At 48.0% G+C, this 12195-nt stretch overlaps 1 protein-coding gene across 1 annotated transcript; it reads right to left on the bottom strand.

Moving 5' to 3' along the window:
• Nucleotides 1-1801: 1801 nt before the first annotated feature.
• Nucleotides 1802-2701, bottom strand: TSSK6 (testis-specific serine kinase 6). Its single transcript, XM_010011930.1, has one exon. It carries the CDS (start codon nucleotides 2633-2635, stop codon nucleotides 1802-1804), a length of 834 nt encoding a protein of 277 aa, XP_010010232.1. The 5' UTR covers nucleotides 2636-2701.
• Nucleotides 2702-12195: the final 9494 nt, after the last annotated feature.

Genomic DNA, 12195 nt, shown 5'->3' on the forward strand with positions numbered 1-12195 from the left:
TTTATATTAGCTTTGTCTCTAACAACAGAAAATCAAAGGAAAGCAAAAGGAGAGGCAATGCAGTAGCACCAGGAATGGCACCGCGTTTCTGCTTCCCAGGCTGTGGAGAGGTGCTTGGAGGTAAGCAAGGGCTGGAGTGAGGCATGGCATGGAGGTGAGAAGCTAACTGGAAATCCTGGGTATGGATCGGAGGGCTCTCCCAGAGGAAGGTGGTGGCTTTGGGATAAGGCCGATGGGGTGGTTGGAAGGCGAGTAGGAAAAGGAGAGTGGAGCCTTGCTGAAAATCTCACTGCCCTGAAATCCGCCTCCTCACTTCCCACATCTGTATGGACTCTCTCCTACTTTTCCATCCCCAGAATCCTCCTGATCCTTCCCAAGCCTGTTTCCCCAGCCATGGATGGCCCCAAGACACTCTTCCTATCCCTTACTCCATCTCCTTTGGACTTTGCTGCTGCTATGAAGTTCTATACTGCAGCTGCAAGGAGGAGAACAAAATAAATCTCCATTCTGGAGGTGGCAAAATTCGCTGTAGCCTGTGTGCTGGAAAGCCTGGGGCTGGCTCTGCTGCCACATCTTGTTCTACTTAAACTGTTGCTTTTAATAGACCCAGAATGTTTGCTTTGCCAAAGGTGTTTCCTTCTCTTCCATGTGCACTGGTGTGTTCATGTAAGACCAAGCCCGGCTGCAGGAGCTGCTGCCAGGGCTGCCTTGTGTTACCTCACGTGGTACCAGCAACACGGTGGAGGCTGATGGACCACCCAGCAGGAGCTCTCCTGACTTCAGCTGCAGTGGAAGCTAGATCAGAGATTGTTTAAATGGGGCTTGAAAAGTCTCATTTCAGATGCCAGCTCCTACCTTTAATTAACCCTTTGAAAATGGGACTTGCCAGTAGGGATCTGTAGTAGATTTTGGGGGTTGCATTTGAGGTCATTGGTAATTTCTATGTTGAAGCTGGACAGCAGGTGTTAGCAAAGCAGTTCTCCTTTATGTCTTTATCCATTTCCCATTTCAGGTTCTCCGTGGCCAGCAGCATTTCTTTCTCATCAGATATCTTTTAGCAGAGATTTCAAATGCTGGTAAGAATCAGTATCTGAAAGATGTAGCAGATCTCAAACCCACACCAAAACTTTTGGCTCAGCAATGCTTGCAAAGACCCTGCTGTGACTTTGGGCTACAAGTATCACTGGCATACACAAACTGTGAGATTTTCTCTGCAGTAATGATTTTCAGGACCACTACTTCTCCCCTCGCACCAGCCCAAATACAGTTTAGTGGCAAATAAGGTTGAGGACAAGCCAAGGCCCATGTGAGAACAGCTTTCCTCCTGCAGTGCAGGGCAGGGCCCTGTACATACCACAGTAGAGGGTGGGGAGCAGCAGAGAGGGGGAGCTGCACGGGAGTTTCAGCGCTCATTACATGCACTAGGGAGCAGGCAGCATAAAGGACTGTGATGCTGCACGTTGCACCTCACCACCCTGCCCTGGCCATCTGGGTCCATGGCACAGCCCTGACCTACCTGGCAGGGGGTGCAGGTCCCCCTCCAATTAGGCTGGTGTAAGCACCCCACACTTTACTCGTACTGCTAGCTCAGCACAGTCATTGTATCTTGAAAGCCAAGCCACAGCAGGCTCATGTCTCCTCTTCTGGGAGCACATGGCAGTGCCTGAAGTTCAATCAGCTCCACATAGTGGCACCCCAGGGCTCGAAATGATCAATAAACCACAGAAAGCTTTTCGACCACAGAACTGATTGCACTGCATGTTACTGCTTCTCCCCCGATCTCGGCGGAGAGCTTCCCCATTCAGATGTCCCCCTTCAACCAGCTATTCTTGGCCACCTGCCCCACACCGGGCCGGGAGGCTGGGTTGTACTGGAGCAGTTGGGTGATGAGGGCTAAGCAGGGCTCTGGCAGTGGGGGCAGCCCCTCTGGGTACAGCACTCCTTTCTTCTGCTGCTGGGGTATTTTGCGGACGTGGGTATTGTCAAAGGGCATGCAGCCAGTCACCATCACGTAGAGCATCACCCCCAGGCTCCACACGTCGTGCTTCTTGGCATCGTAGGGGATGCCCATCAGCACCTCTGGGGAACTGTAGGCTGCTGACCCGCAGAATGTGGTACTCAGGTCTAGGTAGCTGCTGGTCTCCTTGCTAAAACCAAAGTCACTGAGTTTGGCCCGGCGGCCATCAGCGGTGAGCAGCACGTTCTCACACTTGAGGTCCCGGTGCACCAGGTTGCGGTCATGCAGGTAGCGCACGGCACCCACAACCTGTGCAAAGATGTCCCTGGCCCTGGGGACACAGGGCAGCTTCCCCAGCTGCTGCACCAGCTTCAACAGGTCAGTGGCTGCCGCCTCCATCACTATGTAGAGCTTCCCATTGCAGACCTCGATGAGCTCCAGGACATGCACGATGTTGGGGTGCCGGATCTTGCGCAGGATATTGAGCTCCCGGGGCAGAAACTTGTACACAAAGGTGTGGGGTGCTTGTTGCCGGTCCACCACCTTGATGGCTAAGGGGCCCTTGTGCTTGTTGGAGGTGGCCGCTTTCACCTTGGAGAAGCTGCCTTCTCCTATTGTGTGACCAAGGCTATAGCCCAGGTCATGAAGTACCTTCTCTGCTGCATCGGTTTTTGGCATGATGTGTGATCTTGATGGTCTTAATCGAAGCTGGTGTTTTGCTCCGGGATTTGAAAGCTTTAATGTATGGTGTGTGGCAGCTGATGACCTTCTCTGTCCTCCATGGTCTGGTGGGTGCTCCTGTGGGCTCCAGGGCGCACACAAGTATTGTGATGGGGTGTTCTATGGCAGTGCCTTTGTGAGATCAAAAAGCTGCGTCCCAAGCAGGCCCATGCACATGCCAGGGGAGAACTCCCACAGGTGATATTTCAGAGCTTTTACCTTTTCCACCTCTTCAGAACAGGGCTTTTTGGATGATGAGAGAGGAGGAGCCCATTTGGGTTCCTATACCAGATTTCTGCAAGGTATTAGCTGTATTAAAATCAAACTGCACAAAGTGGTACAAAGGAGTGATTTCTACTGTCCGTGACTGCACACCACCTTGGCTGTAAATAGTTCCTTTTTCATTATGCTGGTGCAGGGAGATATTCTACTAAGTAGGTTTTCTGATTTAGTGTGATGTGGATGGGGAACTTTAAATGCATCTTTCAGAAGAAACAGCTTTTCAGTTTCTTAAACTTATAATTGCTCTCCATTATTATCAAAACGATATCTGGCGACTTACAGAGAAGAAGTGAGACCAGAGATCCTTTGGAGACCTTCTGCAATTTAGATTTTAAATGCTTTTATTCAGTTTTAGTTTCCATAAAAGTGACAGTCAAATTAAGCATGGGGTCAGGAGCCGGCTGGGTCCCACATCCACTCCAGAGCAAAGCATCCTGCTGGATCCTAGATTAGTGTCAACTTCTTCCTCCAAGTGCTGCGTCCTTGGCTCTCATGAACAGTTGTTTCTGGTTTGTGCTGGGTTTTTTAAGCTGCTCGAGGATCCTGTCCTCCCTGTGGAGCCCACATTCCCTGTTCAGCTGTACAAAGGAGCCCAGGACCACAAAACAACCATCTTCCACAATACCAGCCCGGACACTATTTTTGATTTTTGAATATATGTTTCATTCTGCAAATTGCTTCTGAAGAGGAGTAAGACTCACACGAAGTAAGAAGAAAATCTTTCTCGTGAGTCCATCTCGTCAGTGTTCTGAAGTCACTTGAGGAAATTAAATCAATTCAAAACCATATCTGCTGTGTGGGGTGCTTTGCCCTGACTCTTAAGGGCAAGTAATATAATCATCATGTCGAGTTTTATCTGCTGGAGAAGATGCGGGTCAAAACCAAATCACTTTCCCACTTCAGGTGCTATTTCTACAGGCCAGTTGGAAGTGTGGGAATTCAATGTGCTGCAGAAGCGCAGTTGCCAGGCATGTATCATTGGGCATATACCACCAGGCATGTGGTCAAAAGGCCAGGCAAGTGGCATGTATGTTGCATGGTCAAGGATTTGCTCCTGTGCAGGGGCTGCTCTGACTGGACACATTCAAGGCCAGGTTGGACGGGGCTCTGAGCAACCTGGTCTAGTCAAAGATGTCCCTGTCCATGGCAGGGGGATTGGAACTAGATGACTTTTAAAGGTCACTTCCAACCTAAACCATTCTGTGATCCTGTGCTGGCCACTGAGGAATGTCCTCTGAAGAAAGCAGAGGCCCTGTTTGACGGCAAGGGGCTGATGTCTGCATGGAGGTCGAGTACGAGGAATCCCACACACATGCAGAGGTGCAGCCAATGCTCCCTTTGTGGTTGGGACATCAAATAAACGTCCTCAGATTTCTCACTTCTGAAGCAGATCAGAAACCAGTTCCCTAAGTTCCTGATCAGAAGCTGCTGTTACTTAAACTCCCACCTAGCAATCAGTAGGCCAGATGCAGAAAGCCATTTTGCTGCATACACATGATTTCCTGGCACTTCTGTTTAGTCCGTGAGTCATAACCACAGTGACTTCAGCAGAGGTCTGAGCTGGACTTTTCACAGTAGCTGGGAACTCTAAGATGGCTAAACATAACTGAGCACTTTTACGAGGGAAAATGCTTACACCAGGAGTCCCTTCCCCACTTACCACCGGAGCACCTCTGGAAAACGCCATTTTTGCAAGCTCTGATGGACCAAAAGATGTGTGTGTAGCTATCTGTAAGGGGCTTGGCTGATGCTCAGCTCATCTTTTAAACAGGAACAGGAGTTCACATTATAGACATGTTCCCAAATCCTCATTTAAGGGAAACCTCTCCCAAGCCCCAGTAATAACATAACCAGAAGAGGTGTTGACCAGTCTGCGGTGGAAAAACTGAACTGGTGGCTACGAGCCACGCTGTGATGGTAAGGAGTAATGCTGTGGAGTCCCATGTGGCTGGTAACCCCATCTGCTTGAGGGAGCTTGCTGTTTTTGGGAGGTATTCAGCAAGCCTGGCTGAGGAGGGCAGTTTCAGGCACAGTAAGCCCTCCTCCAAGCCCAGCAACATCGCTCTGCAGTTCGATGCTGCAGGAGCATCCTGGGGGCTGAAGGGCTTGAGCAGTGAGTGCCTCGAATAAGACAGGGAAGAAACCCCTGGTGAGAACAGTGCTTTTTGCAGGCTATGAAAACATCGTAGCAAACACTCCCCCTCCTGTACGCTCCAGGCTAAACCTCTGCGAGCTGGCTTTGCAGGGATCATTACTGCACATCTGCATGCTCCTGACCCGCCGCTCACAGCGCGGCCTGGGACAGCTGCAGAACGCTCCAGAGGCAAAGAGCGAGAGCGTGAATGAAAGGTTTCAGCTTGGCAGGACTCTGTCAGGCAGAGGAGGAGGAGAAGTGCCTGAGCTCCGCTTTTTGTGCTGTGCTTAAATCTCAGAGAAACAGAGTTTTTGCCTCGTTAGCTGCTGGCTCAACATTTAATGGTATAAATATGCACCAGAAAAATCTCTTTTGCTTTCAATCCCTCCACCTCATGTACTTGTGGTACAAATATTTAGGTCACGCCAATATACCCAATATAGGGTACTCAGTACCAACACATAAATTGATGCTGAGCTTCTGAGCTTTCCGGTACCTTTTTTGCATCAAAGCTGTGTTTGCAGATCTGACTTGTTCCATCTCTCTTATAAACGACAGCAATTAGAAATCAGGCAGCAATTACTGGTCTGTTAAATCTGGTACACGAGCAGGAGGAGCTGGTCTGCAGAGGTAGAAATTACTGGAGCTCACCACCAGGGTTTTCATTATGGGCATGTTTTCCAACTCTGGCAGCGTGGCTGTGCATGAGCCTGACAAGCAGATAGTTCCTCTGCCAAAGGGCTGATCAACTCCAGAGAGCTACCAGGTGTCCCAGAAGCAACTTGCCTGTTCCAAACTCAGCCTAAGCTAATGCACCTCTCTGGGTAAGTTCATCCAAGGTGAGTCCTGCATCGCCCAGGGCTGGACTGCTCACCAAAGACCAAGCTGTGCTGGGCATCATCTCACACCAAAACTAGGAGGAGCTCTGAGTTAACCTTGCCTGGGTCATGGGTGCATTACAATTACATAGCATGGTGTTCCCTGGGGGTAACTCAGCCTTGCTGAGAAGTTAACGCAGATGAAGGTCTCCAACCTTGTGCACTGTACACAGCTGCCTTTGGCCAGAGAAGAACAAACAAGCCAGGAGGTGTAACAAAGTAGGATTTAAATTTTTTTCTGTGTCAACCCATAAATGTATTTTTTTTCACTAATAATTAGTCCTTCTCTTGCAGGAAAATCCTGGCAGTTGATAGCACCAGTCTGCTCTTGGAACACCAGGGTTCATCAAACATGCCTGTGTGGTGCCTTTTGGGTGGCTGCCCTCTTGCCGAACCTCAGCAAGAGGCAGTACTACATCAATGTAATTACTGGACTGAGACCCCAGCTGTCGTGCAGCACGGCAAACCACCGGGATAACAAGAGGGCCATTAGACCATGCATGTTTCAGAAACTTCTCCCTCCCGCTGTGATCCCTTCGAAGTGCCCCATGCTGTGACCTGATCCATGGTGGCAGGGTTGCAGGGAGTCCTGTTGGTGTTTGGGGCACAAGGGGCAGAGCAGCCACACAGGCTCAGAATGCCTGTCACTGATCTGATGGCAGATTGACACCTCTCGCAGGGATTTCACTCACTGTTGAGCGTAACGTGGGTCCTGCTGGCACGAGCATGCCAAAATATAACTCCTTTTAATGCAGACGTCCTGGAAGCCAAAAGAAACTATGGGTTTATACCTTATGCCATGAAACTGTAAGTTACAATGTGTAGAATGACCTCTCTACTGGCTCAGAGCTGTTGAGATTTCTCTAAATACCTCTATTTCCATAAAAGCAGAAATATTTTGCCTAGGAGTTGTAACTTTCAAGGCCAGTCAAGTAATTCCTTGGTGGCCCACTTTGTGGCCAGCCTATGGCCAGACCTTATTGCTTAGCACCCTGTGAATGTGGGAATGGGCAAAGAGCTGCACAAGAAGTAAAAATAACTAATGTTACTATTTTTGCTTGACTGCCTCATTATAGATAGCACAAAGGGTAACCGCATTTTTTCCTAGCAGATACTGAAGTTATCTTGCCAGCAATGGGTGAAGAAAACTCTTTAAACAAAAGCATCCCATGTTTTATCCTGTGTAGTTTACTGTCAATCATATTGAAATGAAACCGAGAGCACTGTCCTGAAAAGGAACCCACTGCTTGTAGCACTATTTTCCATCCATCTGGATGCTGCAGGTACTGAAGGCTGGTGAAGATGTTGAAGATGAGAATTCTGTAGTCCCATGGAGCCATACTACACTCTCTTGGTACAAGTACCAAAGGCAACAAGCCAAGGTGAGGAGTCACAGCCATTCATTAGATAGGGCATAGCTAGTAAAGGAAATGACACTGTTGGCAAGTACTCTAATTTTTCTGGTGATGGTATTTGCTCCTTACTTGCCAAGTACTATTCAGGGAGCTATTCAAAGGTAATTGATCACTGGCCTGTGTGATACCTGAGCAGTTGGAAAAATGGGGCAGATCCCATGAAAAGCATACTGAATCCAAGCTGCCTCAGGGGCTGAATTGCTGTCATTGCCCTAGATCCCTTCCTGCAAAATCAAGCTGTCTGTGAGGTTATTTTAGGCACTGGTGTTAAAGGGAACTGGGAAGTCAAAGGTACAAAACTAATTGCAAAGCCTTGTCCCTGAATGTTTGATGAAAACTCTGCATGCATGCGTACAGCTGCAGCCTGAATTTGGCCATGGTCTTGTGGCTCCTTATTGGCAGCAACAGCAGCTTTGGCAATGGAGAAAACCAAAGTCACAGGTAGTCAGAAAGCTGTGCTTGGTAATGTGCTGCCTTTCCTTCTTTTCTTTCTTTTCCTTCCTCCATCCAATGTTTTCAGGATTGGTGTTGTTTTTAAATACTCTGGCTATGTTGGGTTTTTCATCCCTTTGGCAGATAAGGAGATCTGGGACCTCACATTCCCGGTGTTCAGAAGCAGCTGTGATCCCCACAGCTGCTTGTCATCAGATCTTGCCCTTAGCCTCTTATTCAGATAGAATAAACTAGTGAAGCTGGTTGTGGGACCAGTAAGAAGTCTCCTAGAAATCCAGTAGGATGGGAAGAACACCAAAAAGAAAACTCAGGGTGTCCATTTGATTAACCAAGGTTGTTCAGACTCCATAAAAAAACCTGTGACTGGCATGCTGTGTGTGCCAGAAATGTCTCTTCATGTAAATGAGATATTAAACCATCTGAGGGACATAAAATGGGCTTGTAAGCCATCAGAGCGAATGGATACATGGCAATGGGCCATACCACAATGTCTTGGAGCAGCTTGTGAGTGCCTTGGTAGGTGGCAAAGGAGATGAAGGATGGAAAGGGCTAATGGGCTGGTCTGCAAGCATGACTTTGCAGCTGGCATCGCCAGACTACACCTGCCAAGAATCTCAAACCTGAAGGCAATAAACTAAAGTGGAGTAGGAGACAAAAGAGGCTAAACAGGCTTTGGCAGGCTGGCTGATTGAGGAGTAGAAGGGTTTCCCTGGTGGGTCTGCTAGTGAGAGGCTTTGCACCAAAACTCCTTTGGAAAGAGGGAGGAGGAAGAAGAGTGAAGTCCTGTGCTTCCATCCTTGTGGTAAGTGGAAAGTCATGCCTGGCTTGCTAGAGCTGTGTAGGGCTGGGATGACTTGCCTACCTTTCTTTTTTGGTGCTGGAATACCCACTGCGCAGGGGGTGGCATAGCTTGGGGAGAGCTGGGAGCAGAGGGGGGTGTCAGCCTCAGGAGCACACCACACTTTTTCCTGGTTGGAGGTGTTGATCTCCCTGTTTTTGCCCAGATGGCTCCTTCCTACCACCTCCCTTCTGAAAGCAGGGAAGCTTTTTGTTCCTTGGCCTGTGCTGCAGACACTTGGCTTAGCCTTCTAGTGGCTGACTCCTGTGCTCTCACCAGGATGGTCCTCCAAATGTCCTCGCAAGCCAAAGGGAAGGGCTGTGCAGTGCTGGTGGGCTGGCAGGTCGAGAGAAGTGTCTAAGCTTGCTCTTCCTGCCCCTTCTTGAGGCCAGGGAAGGAGCCCAGCAAGCCTGCGGAGATACCCCCTTGGCACTGGGCAGCCAGTAAGAAAGGTGTGGGTAGGAACTGGGGCTCTGTGCTGCACATCTCCTGAGACCAGGGAACATTTCTCTGCTTTCATTGTTGCTTCAGCATCAACAAACCTCTTCACAGGTGAAAGATTAAATGCTTTCCACAGCTGTTGACTTGCTTGCTGTATCTGTGTGCCTGCTACCTCTGTCCTTAGGCAGAGCCAGCTGGTGTTTTGTCATGGCTGGTTGTCAGACAGGACGGAGAGGGCTTCAGGTGAGGCTTTAAGCAAGGCAGAGATGTCAAAAGCTGCAGCAAATGCCTCTTGGGTTCATGGAAATGGAATTGGGTGGTGATGAGCGTCAAGAGAAAAGTTGGGAAATTAAAAGCTTTTCTTAACACATCAAGTTATGCCCATCAAATCCAAATATAATTAAGTTAGAAAATCAGGTGTTTCGTGGTTAACTATCCCAAGTGAACAACACCTGAATTTCTTCCTTACACTGATTTAGTTACCTGTCTGTGGAGAACCTCATTGCAAAGCATTATGTATTCAAAAAGAGATTTAGTTGTCTAGCACCTATTGCAATTAATTTGTGGCCAATTAAGGGTTGCAGAACTTGGCCTGTAATTAGGGTATGACAGCCTATGGTACACAGATTTAGAAAGTTGATGGCAAGGTGTTACAGCTATGGAGCAGATGTTTAAATGCCTTTAAATAGCACAGATTTTGTCAGAGGCTGATTTAATGAGTTGCTCTTAGAGTCATGTGCTGAAACACTTCCTGAAGGTGCCCGACTAATCACTGAGATGGCTTCTCCCCTCAAGTCTGGTTGGCTCTGGAAGAGGCAGTCCTGTATTAGAGCCTGGCAGGGTGGGAATTAAAGGGGAGAACAGGCTAGGCATGCAAACCAAATAGCTTCAGAGCTCTCAAGACTGATGAGAAAGTTCAGGCTGAGATTTGGAAGACAGCAAAGACAAATTGTAAGTGGCAGAAGGAGATACTCTTGGACCAGATAGTTGGTGTGGGTATGCACATATCAAAAGGGAGGGAGGCAGGCGCTTTGGGAACAAGGCTGGAGGCAGCTAACAGGGTCTGTTTGCTGAACAGACTCCATCTGTGTGCTCCGTCCACCATCTAACTGGACAGGCTTTTGTGGGATCTGAATAAACTGCTGAGAAACCAAGCAAGAAACTAGCTGTGACCCTGAGAGGGAAACCGCCAAAGCAAGCTGAGGCATATTACATGCAGAGACAAAAGGACGGATGGTTTGGGTGGCAGTGAATATGGATCTGCTCACACAAGGAGAACACAATGACCCTGCATTACATTTGTTGCTTTGCTTTCCAGAAAATTGAGCTTTTTGCTGCTTTCCTGCTTGTGTGTGTCCCTAAAAGGGAAATAAAACCATTGAGAGCAGAAACCAGACGTTCCCCTTGATTTACTGTCAGTCACCACAGAGCACGGAGGCCAGGCCTTGCCAGGCTGGGGTGGAGGGGTGGGCATGCCTGCGCCCCACTGCGCCCCACTGCTCGGATTATGGGTGCTCACAAGCCATGAAGTATGTATAATATCACAGTGCCCTCTTGGGGGCAGGTGTTCCTTGGAAATAAACCTTTATGATTTATGTGCTGCAGACATCCTTGCTCGCCCCTGTTTATTCTAGGAGTCCGTGCTGCCTAGCTAAATCATGGATGTTCCCACCAAATGCTGCCCTTTTTATGGGAGAGCTCAGAGTTTTGGACTTGGATTTTTATTTCATTACTATTTCTCTGTTGCTGATCTGAACTTTGAATGTAAAATCACAGAAGCGAGGGTGAGCTGCTCCTGAGTGAAGATGGCAGTCTGTGCTCAGAAATGAAACCTGCCTCCTTTAAACCCTTTCAGATGTCTCTGCCCCAGCAAGAACAAATTGTTTTAACAATAGATTTAATTAGCTGGTGTTTGCATTCTTTCACAGTGCCTGAGTCCCGGTGCGCCTGCTGGTAGACCTGTCTGAAAGCCCTGGTGTCTCCTGCAAAGGAGCGTGAAGAATGACTGAAGCATTAAATAAGGACATGGGTAAGTATGGCAATTCCCTGCTGGCTGCGGGAACAGCCTGGAGAGGAGGGGAGTGTGACTGTGTTCTTCTCTTCTGGCTTTTGCAGTACTGTCTTTTGTTAAAAAGAAATGAATAAAAACGCAACTTCCAGCAAATATTTGGGATGATCCTATGGCACAGTAATTCTATCACAGCTAATATAGCTCCTGATGCTCTACTTTGTTGCTGTTAACGATCTGAATATCGGAGAGTTAAGATCAAACTCTTTGCCTGTGTTTCAGTAGCCACTCTGACTCACAAAAATAGGCAAACTTACTGACAGAAAGCTTTGCTGTAATATAGACTTATAATTGCCCTGATCCCTTATGTTCGTAGAGTTACGGAAGAACCTCTGTTTTAAGGAAGATGCGAAATGACAAAGCTTGTGGTGGTTTTTCCTGCATGTACACATACAAGACTGGATGTGGGGGTTTGGGGTTTGGTTTTAGTTGTTTTATATGCCACCTGAGTGGGGCAGCATTTTGTTTGGGTTTGTTTGGTCTGGGTTTTACCTGAATTGTTAAAAACAAATAGCCCATCTGTGGTAGGGATTCAGTTGAAAAAGATGTGCCATCTGGCAGATGAGTCTATGACCCTAAAATCTGGTTTCTCTTAACAGCCAGCCTCTTAAGATTGATGATGAGGGCTTGCACATCTTTTCTTTTTCTAGATCTAGTTTACTTCACATCAGAAATAGAGTGTTCCTAAATGCCAGGCCTGAAAACTTGTTCTGGGTTCTGACAGTCAGTCTTTTGTGTTGCTGCTTCTCCCCTTCCCTCCTCTTGTGTCATTATCTCCCTAAACATAATGGTGCTGTTACAGGGCACCATTATGGTGCTGCTTGGATGTTACCCAGCTATACCAGGCAGCACAATCAGTTGGGAAGACAGAGCGTGGGCAAAGAAATCGTGATGTGAAGAACACTTATCCAACGAGGTGCTGTTGGAAAATGCTAAGAAATATCTCTTGTTTTCCTTGATCAGGTGCCCCTTTGTTACTCTGAGAGGGGGGAGAAATCCCTGTATTTCT

The sequence above is a fragment of the Nestor notabilis genome, unplaced genomic scaffold (assembly GCF_000696875.1).
Source record: "Nestor notabilis isolate BGI_N333 unplaced genomic scaffold, ASM69687v1 scaffold1253, whole genome shotgun sequence".
NCBI lineage: Eukaryota > Metazoa > Chordata > Aves > Psittaciformes > Psittacidae > Nestor > Nestor notabilis.